The following is a 20,051-nucleotide window of genomic DNA, read 5'->3' as shown; positions in this document are numbered from 1 at the left end:
TTGTGTGGTGGTTGTTGTGTGGTGGGTGTTGAGTGGTGGTGTTGTGTGGTGGGTGGTGTGTGGTGGGTGTTGAGTGGTGGTGTTGTGTGGTGGGTGTTGAGTGGTGGTGTTGTGTGGTGGGTGTTGTGTGGTGGGTGTTGTGTGGTGGGTGTTGAGTGGTGGTGGTGTGTGGTGGGTGTTGAGTGGTGGTGTTGTGTGGTGGGTGGTGTGTGGTGGTGTTGTGTGGTGGGTGTTGAGTGGTGGTGTTGTGTGGTGGGTGTTGAGTGGTGGTGTTGTGTGGTGGGTGTTGTGTGGTGGTGTTCGTGTGGTGGTGGTGTGTGGTGGGTGTTGTGTGGTAGTTGTTGTGTGGTGGGTGTTGTGTGGTGGGTGTTGTGTGGTGGGTGTTGAGTGGTGGGTGTTGTGTGGTGGGTGTTGTGTGGTGGGTGGTGGGTGTTGTGTGGTGGTGTTGTATGGTGGGTGTTGTGTGGTGGGTGGTGGGTGTTGTGTGGTGGTGTTGTGTGGTGGTGGTGTGTGGTGGGTGTTGTGTGGTGGGTGTTGTGTGGTGGGTGTTGTGTGGTGGGTGGTGTGTGGTGGGTGTTGAGTGGTAGTTGTTGTGTGGTGGGTGTTGTGTGGTGGGTGGTGTGTGGTGGGTGGTGTGTGGTGGGTGTTGTGTGGTGGTTGTTGTGTGGTGGTTGTTGTGTGGTGGTGTTGTGTGGTGGGTGTTGAGTGGTGGGTGTTGTGTGGTGGGTGTTGTGTGGTGGGTGGTGGGTGTTGTGTGGTGGTTGTTGTGTGGTGGTTGTTGTGTGGTGGGTGTTGTGTGGTGGGTGTTGTGTGGTGGGTGTTGAGTGGTGGGTGTTGTGTGGTGGTTGTTGTGTGGTGGGTGTTGTGTGGTGGGTGTTGTGTGGTGGTGTTGTGTGGTGGGTGTTGTGTGGTGGGTGGTGGGTGTTGTGTGGTGGTGTTGTGTGGTGGTTGTTGTGTGGTGGTTGTTGTGTGGTGGTGTTGTGTGGTGGTGGTGTGTGGTGGGTGTTGTGTGGTGGTGTTGTGTGGTGGTGTTGTGTGGTGGGTGTTGTGTGGTGGGTGTTGTGTGGTGGTGTTGTGTGGTGGGTGCTGTGTGGTGGGTGCTGTGTGGTGGGTGCTGTGTGGTGGGTGCTGTGTGGTGGGTGTTGTGTGGTGGGTGCTGTGTGGTGGTTGTTGTGTGGTGGGTATTGTGTGGTGGGTGCTGTGTGGTGGTGTTGTGTGGTGGGTGCTGTGTGGTGGTGTTGTGTGGTGGGTGCTGTGTGGTGGGTGCTGTGTGGTGGGTGTTGTGTGGTGGGTGCTGTGTGGTGGGTGGTGTGTGGTGGGTGTTGTGTGGTGGGTGGTGTGTGGTGGGTGGTGTGTGGTGGGTATTGTGTGGTGGGTGCTGTGTGGTGGTGTTGTGTGGTGGGTGCTGTGTGGTGGGTGTTGTGTGGTGGGTGTTGTGTGGTGGGTGTTGAGTGGTGGGTGCTGTGTGGTGGGTGGTGTGTGGTGGGTGGTGTGTGGTGGGTGTTGTGTGGTGGGTGGTGTGTGGTGGGTGTTGTGTGGTGGGTGTTGTGTGGTGGGTGTTGTGTGGTGGGTGCTGTGTGGTGGGTGCTGTGTGGTGGGTGTTGTGTGGTGGGTGCTGTGTGGTGGGTGGTGTGTGGTGGGTGCTGTGTGGTGGTGTTGAGTGGTGGGTGCTGTGTGGTGGGTGGTGTGTGGTGGGTGTTGTGTGGTGGGTGCTGTATGGTGGGTGTTGAGTGGTGGGTGCTGTGTGGTGGGTGGTGTGTGGTGGGTGCTGTGTGGTGGTGTTGTGTGGTGGGTGCTGTGTGGTGGGTGTTGTGTGGTGGGAGCTGTGTGGTGGGTGCTGTGTGGTGGGTGTTGTGTGGTGGTGTTGTGTGGTGGGTGCTGTGTGGTGGGTGTTGAGTGGTGGGTGCTGTGTGGTGGGTGGTGTGTGGTGGGTGCTGTGTGGTGGGTGGTGTGTGGTGGGTGCTGTGTGGTGGGTGCTGTGTGGTGGGTGTTGTGTGGTGGGTGTTGTGTGGTGGGTGTTGTGTGGTGGGTGTTGTGTGGTGGGTGGTGTGTGGTGGGTGTTGAGTGGTGGGTGTTGAGTGGTGGGTGTTGAGTGGTGGGTGTTGTGTGGTGGGTGTTGTGTGGTGGGTGGTGTGTGGTGGGTGGTGTGTGGTGGGTGGTGTGTGGTGGGTGTTGAGTGGTGGGTGTTGTGTGGTGGTGTTGTGTGGTGGTGGTGTGTGGTGGGTGTTGTGTGGTGGTGTTGTGTGGTGGTGTTGTGTGGTGGGTGTTGTGTGGTGGGTGTTGTGTGGTGGGTGTTGTGTGGTGGTGTTGTGTGGTGGGTGCTGTGTGGTGGGTGCTGTGTGGTGGGTGTTGAGTGGTGGGTGTTGTGTGGTGGGTGTTGTGTGGTTGGTGCTGTGTGGTGGGTGGTGTGTGGTGGGTGGTGTGTGATGGGTGGTGTGTGGTGGGTGTTGTGTGGTGGGTGCTGTGTGGTGGGTGTTGTGTGGTGGGTGTTGTGTGGTGGGTGTTGTGTGGTGGGTGTTGTGTGGTGGGTGTTGTGTGGTGGGTGTTGTGTGGTGGGTGTTGTGTGGTGGGTGTTGTGTGGTGGGTGTTGTGTGGTGGGTGTTGTGTGGTGGGTGGTGTGTGGTGGGTGGTGTGTGGTGGGTGTTGAGTGGTGGGTGGTGTGTGGTGGGTGTTGTGTGGTGGGTGTTGTGTGGTGGGTGCTGTGTGGTGGGTGTTGTGTGGTGGGTGTTGTGTGGTGGGTGTTGAGTGGTGGGTGCTGTGTGGTGGGTGCTGTGTGGTGGGTGCTGTGTGGTGGGTGTTGTGTGGTGGGTGTTGCGTGGTGGGTGTTGCGTGGTGGGTGTTGTGTGGTAGTTGTTGTGTGGTGGGTGCTGTGTGGTGGGTGCTGTGTGGTGGGTGCTGTGTGGTGGGTGCTGTGTGGTGGGTGTTGTGTGGTGGGTGTTGTGTGGTGGGTGGTGTGTGGTGGGTGCTGTGTGGTGGGTGGTGTGTGGTGGGTGGTGTGTGGTGGGTGTTGTGTGGTGGGTGTTGTGTGGTGGGTGTTGTGTGGTGGGTGTTGTGTGGTGGGTGCTGTGTGGTGGGTGCTGTGTGGTGGGTGGTGTGTGGTGGGTGTTGTGTGGTTGGTGCTGTGTGGTGGGTGTTGTGTGGTGGGTGCTGTGTGGTGGGTGGTGTGTGGTGGGTGTTGTGTGGTGGGTGCTGTGTGGTGGGTGGTGTGTGGTGGGTGGTGTGTGGTGGGTGTTGTGTGGTGGGTGGTGTGTGGTGGGTGGTGTGTGGTGGGTGTTGTGTGGTGGGTGTTGTGTGGTGGGTGTTGTGTGGTGGGTGCTGTGTGGTGGGTGCTGTGTGGTGGGTGTTGTGTGGTGGGTGTTGTGTGGTGGGTGGTGGGTGTTGTGTGGTGGGTGTTGTGTGGTGGGTGTTGTGTGGTGGGTGTTGTGTGGTGGGTGCTGTGTGGTGGGTGGTGTGTGGTGGGTGTTGTGTGGTGGGTGGTGGGTGTTGTGTGGTGGGTGTTGTGTGGTGGGTGTTGTGTGGTGGGTGCTGTGTGGTGGGTGTTGTTGTTGTGTGGTGGGTGGTGTGTGGTGGGTGTTGTGTGGTGGGTGCTGTAATAGTTGTGTTATGTGGTGTGCTGTGATGTGTTAATTGCTGTGTGATGATGGTCCATAATGTCCTGAAAGTGTGGTGTGTAATTACCTAAGTGTAGTTACAGGATGAGAGCTACGCTCGTGGTGTCCCGTCTTCCCAGTACTCTTTGTCATATAACGCTTTGAAACTACTGACGGTTTTGACCTCTTCAGCTAACTTGTTCCAACCGTCCACCACTCTGCAAAAGTAAACTTTTTCGCCCCCTATATTTCCTTAGCTGTAATATATAACCTCGTGTTCTTGAAGGTGCCAGTTTCAGGCATTTCTGTCAGTTTGGTCGAGTCCCATTATTATTTTGTAAGTGGTGATCATAACACCTACTTTTCTTACGTCATCTAACTTTGACATTAAACGCCTCTAGCATATCTTCATAACTCTTGCTTTTCAGTTCTGGAAGCCATTTTGCAGCATGCCTTTGTACCTTTTGCAGTTGTGTGTGTGTGTGTGTGTGTACTCACCAAATTGTGCTTGCGGGGGTTAAGCTCTGGCTCTTTGGTCCCGCCTCTCAACCGTCAATCAACTGGCGTACTGATTCCTGAGTCGATTCCTGCATGTGTGTGTGTGTGTGTGTGCTCACCTATTTGTAACCATCTATTTGTGCCTATAGGATGGCGCTCTAGCTCTTGGAGCCCGCTTTTCTAGCCGTTGGTTGTGTGTGTGTCCTCGCATTGGTGTATTTTAAAATGTGCGCGTTGGAACACCGTCTGAGAACCGCTGTGGCTCCCTGTGTTCTGTTGCGGACGAGGCAGTCGGTGTTATTGGGTTAATATGATCATTAAACAAATCCACAAGGGCCGTGACGAGGATTCGAACCCACGTCTGTGAGCATCCCAGACGCTGCCTTAATCGACTGAGCTACGATGACCATTAATGATGATAATCATTAGCCTGAATGGGGTTTAATGCCTAAAGCGGCATTGTTATGTTTTCGTCTTGAAGGACGAAGCGTTGACAGTGGCGGCTGTCAAACTTGGTCGTCCACGGTGTGGTTGACAGTGGCGGCTGTCAAACTTGGTCGTCCACGGTGTGGTTGACAGCTTTATGGTGAGTGCCCAAATGTTGCGGCAGAGAGGCGAGATGTGCGGAGGCTGGCAGGTTCAGGTGTGTAGTACAGCTGGCAGGTGTGCAGTACCTGTAGCCACAGGAGTTTCTTCTGGGGCGCCGCTCTGCGTAAAGTGTGTGTGGTGTTGCCCTGGAGAGAGTCCTAGTCTCTTATGTAGGCTCCCCAGGCTGCCTCGTCTCTCTCTCTCTCTCTCTCTCTCTCTCTCTCTCTCTCTCTCTCTCTCTCTCTCTCTCTCTCTCTCTCTCTCTCTCTCTCTCTCTCTCTCTCTCTTTTTCTCTTTATCTTTATCTCTCTCTTTGTCTCCTCTTCATCTGAGCAGGTGTGCATGTGTGTGTGTCCTGTATACATATACACATGATGGACACATGTTGCTGGTGTGAAAATGTTTTCTCCTCTTTAAATAACCAGGGGCCAGATTAACGAAGTAGTTACGCAAGTACTAACGAACGTGTTCATCTTTCTTCAATCTTTTGACAGCTGTGGTTGCATTTATTAAACAGTTTACAATCATGAAAACTTGCCAATCAACTGTTGATATTGTTATAAACAGCCTCCTGGTGCTTCGGAGCTCATTAACTGTTTAATAGTTGTAAACAAAGCCGCCAAAGATTGAGAAAAGATGGACAGGTTCGTAAGTGCTTCGTGAATCTGACCCCAGGGTATTAGGAGGAGTCAAACGCGTGTGTAATACTTCTAAATATGTATTGAAGATGTGCTGTTTGAGGAAGCCTGGTCAGGCCAGGCTTCCTCAAACAGGTCAACAACACATAACATCCCAATTGACCTGTAACAACCCAATTCTTAAACTTCTCGGCTTCCTGTTTTGTTTTGTTTTTATTAATATTTTTAGGCCTTAATGTTTGACTTTGGCTTCGAGTGGTACGATTAGTGATATTTGAGTGCCGTGTTAATAGATACCTTGTTAACCTGCTAATTGTACTAACGACACTTAGGTTCCATTAGAGGCCGAGCTATAGTTGTGTAGCTCTGGTGATGGGTTGTGACCGGGCGGTTGTGTCCAGGACCTGTCCAAGGACCTGTCCAGGACCTGTCTCTACCACAACCGCTGTCCACCATCACACCGTTACACAAATATGACAGGAAAAGCCTCTATAAAAGCTTAACGTGTATGTATGTATACACTCTGGCTTCCTGTCCCCCGAAACAATAAATTATTATTATTAAAAACAAGAGAGAACTGTGGTTTAGTTTAGTTCATTTATTATGCACCCCATACCTAATATGTGGGAGGTAGTGGAAAGGGTTACAGAGGCACATAATGGGCTCAGGGACTGAACGCCACAATTCATTTAGCTAAGCAAGTTACAATCTTGATGAGCTAGTTACAAAATTCACTGCACATCCTCACATCAACAATTGGCTCGTGATCGGCCACAAGTACAGTTTCTAAATTAAGCAACTGACATATGTGGAGAGCTAGTGTCATAATTGATATGTTTGTCCTGCACACCGCCCCCCATCCAGTGGGCAGCGGTGGATAGGTTACAATCACTTAGTTACTACCTATAGTGAGCAAACTGGGGATATTTGGTCAAGACTTCTGGTAGCAGATCATTTTGAATGAAATATTTACACATCTCTTGAACATTTGTTATAAAATTGTCTCTGAATTCACGTATCTTTTCACACTGTAACAAATTAAAGGAACAACTTGAAAAACTCCAGGAGGGTATATAAATATATTACTACAATATAAATTGACAAAGGTGATTACACTGGTGAAGATATATAAAGTATACCTCCTGCCCTGTCTTTTTACTACCTGTGTCATCCATTAAGTTTCTTTTCTTTTCTCCTGTTTGGCAAACATTTTTGAGTTCAGTGATACTTTGAAATTTTCCCATACAGCTTCCATGCCATGGTCCCCCTGTCATCTACCTCAAGGTGGTGTCGCAGTTCCTTACATGTTCCTTGGTAGTGTCTTAGAGGGTAACATATATAAAGTCATCATCGTAACGAACCTTTATGTGGGTTTCTATCATTACAATCCATCTTAGAATATTGTGATCACACTAGGGGGTGAACTTTCCCCCTACCTGAATGTGATCGATCATACCCTATTTACCCAATCTATGGTCTCGTGGTTCAAGTCCCCCATTATAAGGGTTCGGGTTTCTGGTGCCGCATTGATCACATTATGAACTCCTTGGAAGGAAGGCCTTAGGGTCATGGACCTACCGTATCAGACCTGTAGTGACCCTCACAAGTCTGAAGGGCACTGATCTTAGCACTGACTAGCAACAGCCTAGTGGACGAGCAACAGCCTGGTGGACCAAACTCTCACAAGTCAAGCCTGGCCTCGGGCCGGGCTTGGGGAGTAGAAGAACTCCCAGAACCCCATCAACCAGGTATCAACCAGGAATGACTGCCAAGGGTCAGTCAGTGCCTAACTGTATTGGATGTGCACTAACACCCTATCCAGGAAACACAGCATTCCGGCGTTCTATTAGAGGAGAAAAGAGGGAATATCTTGACCTTCCCCTCACAACATCCACAGCTTGTAGTTATCAGAGAGTCGCCAGATTCCCCTCGTTAATATCCTAAGGTCAAGATTATACAAGTAATCGTTCCAATCATGAAGAATACGACACATCTAATCCAACTGATTCAGGGGCGAGAGAATGGTGTAGGTCTCATCATGGGCCAAATCTCTGGTTGTGAATCATTGTTTCTAGGCATATGTTGCACTTGATTTGTGCACGTTACTCATGTATGGATCAGTAAGAGTAGAGTAAGTTCTGGTTGTGACTGTTCAGTTGTACTTATAGTGAGGGTAAGGAAGCATTGTATATGTGGTCAGTTCTCCTACCACACACCTTGTCTCACAGGCGGTGTGTGTGTGTGTGTGTGTAGGTTACGGGGGCGTTGTGAGCCTTGTGAGGTGATGGGGGAGGGGTTGTGAGCCTTGTGAGGTGATGGGGGAGGGGTTGTGAGCCTTGTGAGGTGATGGGGGAGGGGTTGTGAGCCTTGTGAGGTGATGGGGGAGGGGTTGTGAGCCTTGTGAGATGATGGGGGAGGGGTTGTGAGCCTTGTGAGGTGATGGGGGAGGGGTTGTGAGCCTTGTGAGGTGATGGGGGAGGGGTTGTGAGCCTTGTGAGATGATGGGGAGGGGTTGTGAGCCTTGTGAGGTGATGGGGGAGGGGTTGTGAGCCTTGTGAGGTGATGGGGGAGGGGTTGTGAGGTGATGGTGTGGGTGAGGCTTGTGAGGTGATGGTGTGGGTGAGGCTTGTGAGGTGATGGGGGAGGGGTTGTGAGCCTTGTGAGATGATGGGGGAGGGTTTGTAAGGCTTGTGAGGTGAAGGTGGGTGTTATGAACTCATCATACGCTATTCAACGTCATTGTTACACAAGTAATTCTTCCCAGGTACTAGTGTGTATATACTTTTTTATTTCCGTTGGATGGCTATATAATACCGCGTTGATGTGTAGCGAGACCACTGGCTGTCTGGCCCTATTGGTGTGGCCAGCGGTGTTGATGTGTAGCGAGACCACTGGCTGTCTGGCCCTATTGGTGTGGCCAGCGGTGTTGATGTGTAGCGAGACCACTGGCTGTCTGGCCCTATTGGTGTGGCCAGCGGTGGACACTTTAGCACCATGTGCGGGCCAACACACGCACTAATACACTATGCTATGCAGATACACTTGAAAAACTCATCGCTTTATTGGTGTCTGTAAACTTTCTGGACAGACTCGAAGAAATGGTCGGTTACCTGCCTTAAATTTAATAGAAACGTAATTTGCTTGCGTTATTTAAAAAGTTATATGTAAGTTGGAAGTGAGTTAAGGATGTGTGTGTATGTGTGTGTATATATTACTTAAGTGTAGTTACAGGATGAGAGCTACGCTCGTGGTGTCCCGTCTTCCCAGTACTCTTTGTCGTATAACACTTTGAAACTACTGACGGTTTTGACCTCCACCACCTTCTCACTTGTTCCAACCGTCTACCACTCTGTTTGCGAAAGGGAATTTTCTTATTTCTTCCCCTTCCCCTGGTGTGTGTGTGTGTGTGTGTGTGTGTGTGTGTGTGTGTGTGTGTGTGTGTGTGTGTGTGTGTGTGTGTGAGTGAGTGACTGACTGACAGAGTCTTCCCTGCTCTCAGACCAAGCCAGTAGCGTTCTCTGTGAGGACCAACGTGGCCTATGATGGCTCTGTGGATGACGACTCCCCTGTGCACGGCTCCGCCATCTCCTTCAACGTCAAGGATTTCCTCCACATTAAGGTAAGATGGCCGCTCGTCTTTTATCCATAGTAAACATACTCTCCATGTCTCTTTTACCCGCGCCTGAGAGGTTAAGACGGTGGTGGTGGTAAGTACAATCATTTACTCCTTATATATATATATATATATATATATATATATATATATATATATATATATATATATATATATATATATATATATATATATATATATATATATATATGACAATGTCAGATCACGGAGGAAAATGAAACAGGAATTTCCTTAAGTTCCTTAAGATTCCTTCTGAAGATGTATTTAATATACGAAAGTACTTAAGGAAATTCCTGTTTCATTTTCCTCCGTGGTCTGACATTGTCACATTCTTAATCACGTGTTTATTTTCGTGATATACACACACACACACACACATATATATATATATATATATATATATATATATATATATATATATATATATATATATATATATATATATATATATATATATATATATATATATATGCAATTGACGATCACAAAACACTGATCATTTTATGCGGAAAATCCACAGAGAAATATGAAATGAGGTGAACGTTTCGGCTTTGTTAAAGCCTTTGTCAACACCAGACTGACTCAAAGTCTGGTGTTGACAAAGGCTTTAACAAAGCCGAAACGTTCACCTCATTTCATATTTCTCTGTGGATTTTCCGCATATATATATATATATATATATATATATATATATATATATATATATATATATATATATATATATATATATATATATATATATATATAGCAATCATAGCAATCATAGCTACCTATGTGCTTTAATATACTGTACCTATAATTTTCTCTCATCTTTTTTTTTCATTCCATGTAATCTGTTATCATTTTATTGTCTATAAATTTTGCAAGTATTTACCTCCTTAAAATTTTCTTAGATTAAGGACCTGCCCGAAACGCTGCGCGTGCTAGTGGCTTTACAAGACTGTAATTACCATAATTGTATCCTCACATTCCTTATGTACATTCTTGTATATGCATAAATAAATGAATAAATAAATAAATATATATAAACATCGTTGCAGCATGCTAGCTGTGTGTATCCCAGAGAGTAGTGGTTAAGGGCGCCATGGTGGATGTATACCTGTTATCTTGAGGTTATCTTGAGAAGATTTCAGGACTTGTGCCCACCGCGGCCCGGTCCTTGACCAGGCCTCCCTTTTGTTACACCCCCCCCCCCCCCTCAAGAAGTAGCCCGTAGCAGCTGTCTTATTCCCAGGTACCTATTTTCTGCTAGGTGAATAGGAGCATCAGGGTGAAAGAAACTCTGCCCATTTGTTTCCGCCTCCGCCAGGGATCGAACCCGGAACCTTAGGACTACCAATCCCGAGCGCTGTCCACTCAGCCGTCATCACATGGATAAAAGGTATAAGAATGGTGATAGTAACAAGGTGTTAACTATTTCCACACAATGAAATTCAAACAATTGATACAAATGGAGCAAGTTTAGAGTGCGAAAATACCTTGGTAAATACTGGATTGGGAATGTGGCTGTTGATTTATGGAACAATAAAGTGGGGTTTGGGCAAAATATAACCCATCGCAGTTTTCAGTAATTGGCATATTTTCGGTATAAAAGATCGAAATTTGAAAATTAAAATAGGTGCAGAGAGTCAGAATTCGGCTCAAAAATTATGCTCAGGAGTCAAATTTCCGACATTTTAAATATTTTGAAAACCGCAGGGGGGTTTGGGCAAAATATGACCCATCGGCGTTTTGAGTAATTTTCATATTTTCGGTATAAAAAATCGTAATTTGAAAATGAAAATAGGTGCAGAGAGTCAAAATTCGGCTCAAAAATCACGCTCAGGAGTCAAATTTCCGACATTTTAGATATTTTGAAAACTGCAGGGGGGTTTGGGCAAAATATGACCCATCGCCGTTTTAAGTAACTGCCATATTTTAGGTATAAAAAGTCGTAATTTGAAAATGAAAATAGGTGCAGAGAGTCAGAATTCGGCTTAAAAATCACGCCCAGGAGTCAAATTTCCGACATTTTAGATATTTTGAAAACTGCAGGGGGGTTTGGGCAAAATATGACCCATCGCCGTTTTCAGTAATTTTCATATTTTCGGTATAAAAAGTCGTAATTTGAAAATGAAAATAGGTGCAGAGAGCCAGAATTCGGCTTAAAAATCACGCTCAGGAGTCAAATTTCCGACATTTCAGATATTTTGAAAACTGCAGGGGGGTTTGGGCAAAATATGACCTATCGCCGTTTTCAGTAATTGGCATATTTTCGGTATAAAAAGTCGTAATTTGAAAATGAAAATAAGTGCAGAGAGTCAGTATTCGGCTCAAAAATCACGCTCAGGAGTCAAATTTCCGACATTTTAGATATTTTGAAAACTGCAGGGGGGTTTGGGCAAAATATGACTCATCACCGTTTTCCGTAATTGGCATATTTTCGGTATAAAATGTCGTAATTTGAAAATAAAAATAGGTGCAGAGAGTCAGAATTCGGCTCAAAAATCACGCTCAGGAGTCAAATTTCCGACATTTCAGATATTTTGAAAACTGCAGGGGGGGTTTGTGCCAAATATGACTCATGGCCTTTTTTCGTAATTGGCATATTTTCGGTATAAAAAGTCGTAATATGAAAATGAAAATATTTGCAGAGAGTCAGAATTCGGCTTAAAAATCACGCCCAGGAGTCAAATTTTCGACATTTAAAATATTTAGAAAACTGCAGGGGGGTTTGGGCAAAATATGACTTATCGTCGTTTTCAGTAATTTTCATATTTTCGGTATAAAAATTCGTAATTTAAAAATGAAAATAGGTGCAGAGAGTCAGAATTCGGCTTAAAATCACGCTCAGGAGTCAAATTTCCGACATTTCAGATATTTTGAAAACTGCAGGGGTGTTTGGGCAAAATATGACCTATCGCCGTTTTCAGTAATTGGCATATTTTCGGTATAAAAAGTCGTAATTTGAAAATGAAAATAGGTGCAGAGAGTCAGAATTCGGCTTAAAAATCACGCTCAGGAGTCAAATTTCCGATATTTCTGATATTTTGAAAACTGCAGGAGGGGTTTCGGCAAAATATGACCAATCGCCGTTTTCAGTAATTGGCATATTTTCGGTATAAAAAGTCGTAATTTGAAAATAAAAATAGGTGCAGAGAGTCAGAATTCGGCTCAAAAATTATGCTCAGGAGTCAAATTTCCGACATTTCAGATATTTTGAAAACTGCAGGGGGGTTTTGGCAAAATATGACCCATCGCCGTTTTCAGTAATTGGCATATTTTCGGTATAAAATGTCGTAATTTGAAAATGAAAATAGGTGCAGAGAGTCAGAATAAGGCTTAAAAATCACGCCCATGAGTCAAATTTCCGACATTTCAGATATTTTGAAAACTGCAGGGGGGTTTGGGCAAAATATGACCCATCGCCGTTTTGAGTAATTGGCATATTTTCAGTATAAAAATTCATAGTTTGAAAATGAAAATAGGTGCAGAGAGTCAGTATTCGGCTCAAAAATCACGCTCAGGAGTAAAATTTCCGACATTTTAGATATTTTGAAAACTGCAGGGGGGTTTTGGCAAAATATGACCCATCGCCGTTTTAAATAATTGGCATATTTTAGGTATAAAAAGTCGTAATTTGAATATGAAAATAGGTACAGAGTCAGAATTCGGCTCAAAAATCATGCTCAGGAGTCAAATTTCCGACATTTCAGATATTTTGAAAACTGCAGGGGTGTTTGGGCAAAATATGACCTATCGCTGTTTTCAGTAATTGGCATATTTTCGGTATAAAAAGTCGTAATTTGAAAATGAAAATAGGTGCAGAGAGTCAGAATTCGGCTCAAAAATCACGCTCAGGAGTCAAATTTCCGACATTTCTGATATTTTGAAAACTGCAGGGGGATTTGGGCAAAATATGACCCATCGCCGTTTTCAGTAATTGGCATATTTTCGGTATAAAAAGTCGTAATTTAAAAATGAAAATAGGTGCAGAGAGTCAGAATTCGGCTTAAAAATCACGCTCAGGAGTCAAATTTCCGACATTTCAGATATTTTGAAAACTGCAGGAGTGTTTGGGCAAAATATGACCTATCGCCGTTTTCAGTAATTGGCATATTTTCGGTATAAAAAGTCGTAATTTGAAAATGAAAATAGGTGCAGAGAGTCAGAATTTGGCTCAAAAATCACGCTCAGGAGTAAAATTTCCGACATTTCTGATATTTTTAAAACTGCAGGGGGGTTTGGGCAAAATATGACCAATCGCCGTTTTCTGTAATTAGCATATTTTCGGTATAAAAGGTCGTAATTTGAAAATGAAAATAGGTGCAGAGAGTCAGTATTCGGCTCAAAAATCACGCTCAGGAGTCAAATTTCCGACATTTTAGATATTTTGAAAACTGCAGGGGGGTTTTGGCAAAATATGACCCATCGCCGTTTTAAATAATTGGCATATTTTAGGTATAACAAGTCGTAATTTGAAAATGAAAATAGGTACAGAGTCAGAATTCGGCTCAAAAATCATGCTCAGGAGTCAAATTTCCGACATTTCAGATATTTTGAAAACTGCAGGGGTGTTTGGGCAAAATATGACCTATCGCTGTTTTCAGTAATTGGCATATTTTCGGTATAAAAAGTCGTAATTTGAAAATGAAAATAGGTGCAGAGAGTCAGAATTCGGCTCAAAAATCACGCTCAGGAGTCAAATTTCCGACATTTCTGATATTTTGAAAACTGCAGGGGGGTTTGGGCAAAATATGACCCATCGCCGTTTTCAGTAATTGGCATATTTTCAGTATAAAAATTCATAGTTTGAAAATGAAAATACGTGCAGAGTCAGAATTCGGCTCAAAAATCACGCTCAGGAGTCAAATTTTTGACATTTCAGATATTTTGAAAACTGCAGGGGGGTTTGGGCAAAATATGACCCATCGCCGTTTTCAGTAATTAGCATATTTTCGGTATAAAAAGTCGTAATTTGAAAATGAAAATAGGTGCAGAGAGTCAGAATTCGGCTCAAAAATCACGCTCATGAGTCAAATTTCCGACAATTTAGATATTTTGAAAACTGCAGGGGGGTTTGGGCAAAATATGACCCATCGCCGTTTTCAGTAATTGGCATATTTTCGGTAAAAAATGTCGTAATTTGAAAATGAAAATAGGTGCATAGAGTCAGAATTCGGCTCAAAAATCACGCTCAGGAGTCAAATTTCCGACATTTCAGATATTTTGAAAGCAGCAGGGGGGTTTGGGTTAAATATGACCCAATTACGGAAAACGGCGATGGGTCATATTTTGCCCAAACCCCCCTGCAGTTTTCAAAATATCTGAAATGTCGAAAATTTGACTCCTGAGCGTGATTTTTGAGCCGAATTCTGACTCTCTGCACCTATTTTCATTTTCAAATTACGACTTTTTATACCGAAAATATGCCAATTAGTGAAAACGGCGATGGGTCATATTTTGCCCAAACCCCCCTGCAGTTTTCAAAATATCTAAATTGTCGGAAATTTGACTCCTGGGCGTGATTTTTGAGCCGAATTCTGACTCTCTGCTCCTATTTTCATTTTCAAATTACGACTTTTTATACCCAAAATATGACAATTACTGAAAACGGCGATGGGTCATATTTTGCCCAAACCCCCCTGCAGTTTTCAAAATATCTGAAATGTCGAAAATTTGACTCCTGAGCGTGATTTTTGAGCCGAATTCTGACTCTCTTCGCCTATTTTCATTTTCAAACTATGAATTTTTATACTGAAAATATGCCAATTACTGAAAACGGCGATGGTCATATTTTGCCCAAACCCCCCTGCAGTTTTCAAAATATCTGAAATGTCGGAAATTTGACTCCTGAGCGTGATTTTTAGGCCGAATTCTGACTCTCTGCGCCTATTTTCATTTTCAAACTATGAATTTTTATACTGAAAATATGCCAATTACTGAAAACGGCGATGGGTCATATTTTGCCCAAACCCCCCCTGCAGTTTTCAAAATATCTGAAATGTCGGGAATTTGACTCCTGTGCGTGATTTTTGAGCCGAATTCTGACTCTCTGCACCTATTTTCATTTTCAAATTACGACTTTTTATACCGAAAATATGCCAATTACTGAAAACGGTGATAGCTATGCTCTCCTGCCTCACTATACAGTATGCCCTGCCTCACAATACAGTATGCCCCACCCTTGCATCACCATACAGTATTCTCTCCTGCCTCATATTCAGTATGCTCTCCTGCCTCACCATACAGTATACCCTGCCTCACCATACAGTATGCCCTGCCTCACCATACAGTATGCCCTGCCTCACCATACAGTATGCCCTGCCTCACCATACAGTATGCCCTGCCTCACCATACAGTATGCCCTCCTGCCTCACCATACAGTATACCCTGCCTCACCATGCAGTATGCCCTGCCTCACCATACAGTATGCCCTGCCTCACCATACAGTATACCCTGCCTCACCATACAGTATGCCCTGCCTCACCATACAGTATGCCCTGCCTCACCATACAGTATGCCCTGCCTCACCATACAGTATACCCTGCCTCACCATACAGTATGCCCTGCCTCACCATACAGTATGCCCTGCCTCACCATACAGTATACCCTGCCTCACCATACAGTATACCCTGCCTCACCATACAGTATGCCCTCCTGTCTCACTATACAATATGCCGTCCCCACAGGAGAAGTACGACAACAACTGGTGGATTGGGCGCCTGGTGAAGGAAGGCTCAGACGTGGGGTTCATCCCGTCTCCAGTTAAACTTGAAAACCTTCGGCTACAACAGTCGCAGCAGAAGACCTCCAAGCTGTATTCCTCCAAAACTTCTTCCTCGGGTAACCTGGGCATGATCAATGATGTTCTGTCAAATAGCAAGAGTTCCAACTCCCGCGGCTCAACTCCCCCTACCCCTGGTAAGTCTTCATCAACACCCTTTATAGTGTACCTTTATGTGTATTCTTGGTGTGTGTGTGTGTGTATGTGTGTGTGTGTGTGTGTGTGTGTGTGTGTGTGTGTGTGTGTGTGTGTGTGTGTGTGTGTGTGTGTGTGTGTAATTACCTAAGTGTAATTACCTAAGATGTGTGTGTGTGTGTAATTACCTAAGTGTAATTACCTAAGTATAGTTACAGGATGTGTGTTTGTGCATGCATGCGCGCACATGCATTTGCCTATTTGCATTTGTATGTGGGTAATTTTTTTTTATTTTAATGTGTGATGGTGTAGTGATGAGGGCGGGAGAAACGCAAATGAGTCTCACAATGCTTTCTAGGCCATACCTTCAGGGTATCATGGGTGTGTTTTTACACACACACACACACACACACACACACACACACACACACACACACACACACACACACACACACACACACACACACACACAATAGAACGAGGTGAGGTCACTGTGCTAAAACAGGTGGTAGTAAACCAGGCGGCCTTGGAAGGTTTCGAAATTACAAGAGATGAGGTCAAGAGGCATCTGTTGGATCTGGACGTGAGAACAGCTGTTGGTCAGGACGGAATCTCACCATGGGTATTGAAAGAGTGTGCAGAAGCACTTTGCTTGCCACTCTCCATAGTGTATAGTAGGTTATTGGAGACGGGAGACCTACCACAAATATGGAAGACGGCTAATGTAGTCCCAATATACAAAATGAGTGACAGACAAGAGGCACTGAACGACAGGCCAGTGTCCTTAACGTGTATACCATGCAGGTGATGGAGAAGATCATTAGAAAAAACCTAGTAACACATCTGGAGAGAAGAGACTTCGTGACAACCCATCAACATGAGAGGGTAAATCTTGCCTTGCAGGCTTAATAGAATTCTACGATCAGGTGACAAAGATTAAGCAAGAAAGAGGAGGATGGGCGGACTGCATTTTCTTGGACTGTCAGAAAGCCTTTGACACAGTACCCCATAAGAGGCTGATGCATAAGCTGGAGAAACAGGTAGGAGTAACTGGTAGGGTACTCCAGTGGATAAAGGAGTACCTAAGCAATAGGAAACTGAGAGTTACAGTGAGGGGTGAGACCTCAGATTGACGTGAAGTCACCAGTGGAGTCCCACAGGGCTCTGTACTCAGACCTATCCTGTTTCTGATATACGTAATTAATCTCCCAGAGGGTATAGACTCATTCCTCTCAATGTTTGCTGATGATGCCAAAATTATGAGAAGGGTTAAGACAGAGGAGGACAGCTTGAGTCTTCAAGAAGACCTGGATAAGCTGAAGGAATGGTCGAACAAATGGGTGTTAGAGTTTAACCCAAGCAAATGTAATGTAATGAAGATAGGTGTAGGGAGCAGGAGACGAGATACAAGGTATCATTTGGGAGATGAAATACTTCAAGAGTTAGAGAGAGAGAGACCTGGAGGTTGATATCACACCAGACCTGCCTCCCTGAAGCCCATATCAAGAGAATATCATCAGTGGCATATGCCAGGTTGGCCAACATAAGAACACCCTTTAGAAACTTGTATTCGGAATCATTCAGAACTTTGTATACCACATAAGTCAGACAAATCCTGGAATATGCATCTCCAGCATGGAGTTCATATCTAGTCAAGCACAAGACTAAACTGGAAAAGGTTCAAAGATTTGCCACCAGACTAGTACCTAAACTGAGGGGTATGAGCTACGAGGAGAGACTACAGGAATACTACAGACTACAGGATTACCCTTCTGACTCCCAGTGAAGTGCACACATGCACGTATGTGTGGTTATTCCATATACCTGTATATGGAATAACCGAATTCATTGTAATGAATGTGCCATAATGTGCAACATTATGGAGTGTGGAATTGGAGAGAATAGGCTGCACACAACCTGCAAATCATGTGAAATGTTAAAGAACTCTGCCAAATAGAAATCTAGGTATGGTTTTGCATAGTAACCTAACCCCAGAGGACACCACATAGGGCATTGTGCAACGAGCCTATACCACTCTCTCAAACTTCAGAATTGCTTTTAGATACATGGATGATGAAATGCTAACGCTGTTCACAACAGTTGAGACCAGAAGTGGAATATGTAGCAGCAGCAGTAGTATGATGCTCGTATCTCAAGAAGCACATTAATAAACTGAAACAAGATGCAAAGACTTCCTGCTAAATGGCTTCCAAAATATAAAAAGAAGATCTATGTGGAGAGACTGTTAAATATGCAAAAGCTTGAAAATAGAATGAAAGAGATGATATGAACACAAGGAGGTATTTTTTAAACCAATGGCCTCAAGAACCAGGCCATAGACTCAATCTAAGGTAGCAAAGGTGCTGAAAAAATATATAAAAATTATCTTTGGCAAACAGAGTTGTAGAGAGTTGGAACAACATAAGCAAGGAGGAGGTAGATGCCAAAACCGTCGTTAATTTGAGCATCATATAATGAAGATTATTGGGAAGGTGAGACGCCGGGAGCATAGCTCTCGTCATGTAACTACACTTGGGTAAATACACACACTTTATCACTTGCACTGACAGACAGTTCACATTGCTGCACATGCTTTCACACGAAACAATGCACTTAGAAAGGATAACAATAATAATAATAGCATTTTTTTACACACCCAAGTTAGACAGGGACACGTGATTCTTCCCAGGGACAAGCAATTCTTTCCAGGGACACACGATTCTTCCCAGAGACACACAAACCATGAGTGCACCCAAAAGGAAATCAAATAGAGCTGTGATGGGAGTACCTCTGAATTCCCAGCATTCTCATCTTTGCTAAACCCCCCGCATGCAAGTGATTGTAAACTCTGGGAGTGGATTGTGAGACTAGTCAGATGCTGGTATACCCAGGGATGTAATTGTGAATTCAATCTTATGATTGTGAAGTAAGCTAGAGTATTGCAAATCCAGGCATGTGATTATATGCCTAGGTACTATAGATTATTTTTAAACTGTATATATGTAAACTGCAGACAAATGATTGTGAACTTATGCAGGTGTGTGAACTCGGGTGTTTATTTACTTAAGTGATTAATTCCTGATGAATGACTGTTAACCCATACTGATTGTCAGCTTAGGAATAACAATGAACCCAGATAATTAATTGAGAACACAGATTTAACCTGATCAGATGATTGTGAATCCAGTCATCCAATTTTAAAATTAGAGTACAGGTATTACAGTGGGCAAATTACTGCGAACCCAGAACGATTGTTATGAATCCAGACAGGCAATTTTGAATCCAGAAGGTTTATTGCAAACCCAGCCTTATGAACTTAGGCAGATAATTGTGATCCTGGATTGACTCAAATTAATATATATCTGTTCTCAAATAGGTACATCGTAATATATATAGACATATCTATTTCCTGTATTTTGTAAGCTGCTCTAAGGAAAGGATGTTTGACTTCAAAATGAGTCCAGTTAAAGATATTGTATATCTATACTTCGAATACACAGAATATATATATCTAGTTTCAGATTGATGTACAGTGTACATTACAGTCGCAGCTGTGTGGGTGAACACGATTGCCACAGATGTGTTTTATCACTGGTGTATGCTTAAAGTCCTTTCAGGTGTATCTGAGATGTCGATGTATACAAAATTAGTCGATTCGACTGCAAGAAATGATGTATTGAGCTAGGTATATACTATTGCTAAATTTTGGTGTATGGGGGTTTGGGTGGGAGTGTTTGTGTGTCCATTTGTTTGTGTTCTGACACAACCCATACAGTACTGCAGCTGTCCTTAAATGTGCATACCTAAATATGTCAACACTGTGTAAACTAAAACAGTTTTTTCTCAAATATAGTTTGCCCTTGGTTATGTTAGGAATATTAGTTCTGTTTAGTAGTTATTTGTATTTGCAATATGTGAGTGAAGCATTTTAGAAAGGTGCACTCAATCTGTTCTTATCAACAACAAATTTCAATATAATCAGATGAGTCATGCATAAAGTGTATTTCGTTCAAAGGGAATATTAATGGACAGTTGTTGGATTAACAAGCATTTAGCCAGTGTTTTGAAGATGAGTTATTCGATGATGAATTTGAGTTCATTGAGCTGTGCTTGAACTTGAGTACTATACCAGGCATAAAGTAACGTATCAGATCCCTGAATAATATGTTCAGAACTAATGTGTATGGGTTAAAAATATTTCT

The 20,051-nt window shown here is 44.2% G+C and overlaps 1 protein-coding gene across 11 annotated transcripts in view; it reads left to right on the top strand.

Moving 5' to 3' along the window:
* The window catches only part of LOC123765279 (voltage-dependent L-type calcium channel subunit beta-2), a 272,000-nt gene that overhangs the window by 136,587 nt on the left and 115,362 nt on the right, over nucleotides 1-20,051 (top strand). For 9 of the 11 annotated variants that reach the window (XR_006773696.2, XR_011230250.1, XM_069335512.1 and 6 more), the window contains 2 exons: nucleotides 8,814-8,933; nucleotides 15,620-15,851. Coding sequence is in view for 9 of the 11 variants with exons in the window: in XM_069335512.1 (XP_069191613.1) it covers nucleotides 8,814-8,933; nucleotides 15,620-15,851 (352 nt within the window). In the remaining 2 variants the exon portion in view is untranslated. The remainder of the gene's footprint in view (nucleotides 1-8,813; nucleotides 8,934-15,619; nucleotides 15,852-20,051) is intronic. The other 2 variants (XM_069335515.1, XM_045753817.2) reach the window with 1 other exon arrangement.

This window comes from Procambarus clarkii, chromosome 33 (genome assembly GCF_040958095.1).
Source record: "Procambarus clarkii isolate CNS0578487 chromosome 33, FALCON_Pclarkii_2.0, whole genome shotgun sequence".
Taxonomy (NCBI): domain Eukaryota; kingdom Metazoa; phylum Arthropoda; class Malacostraca; order Decapoda; family Cambaridae; genus Procambarus; species Procambarus clarkii.
This window is presented reverse-complemented; position numbering and strand designations above follow the sequence as displayed.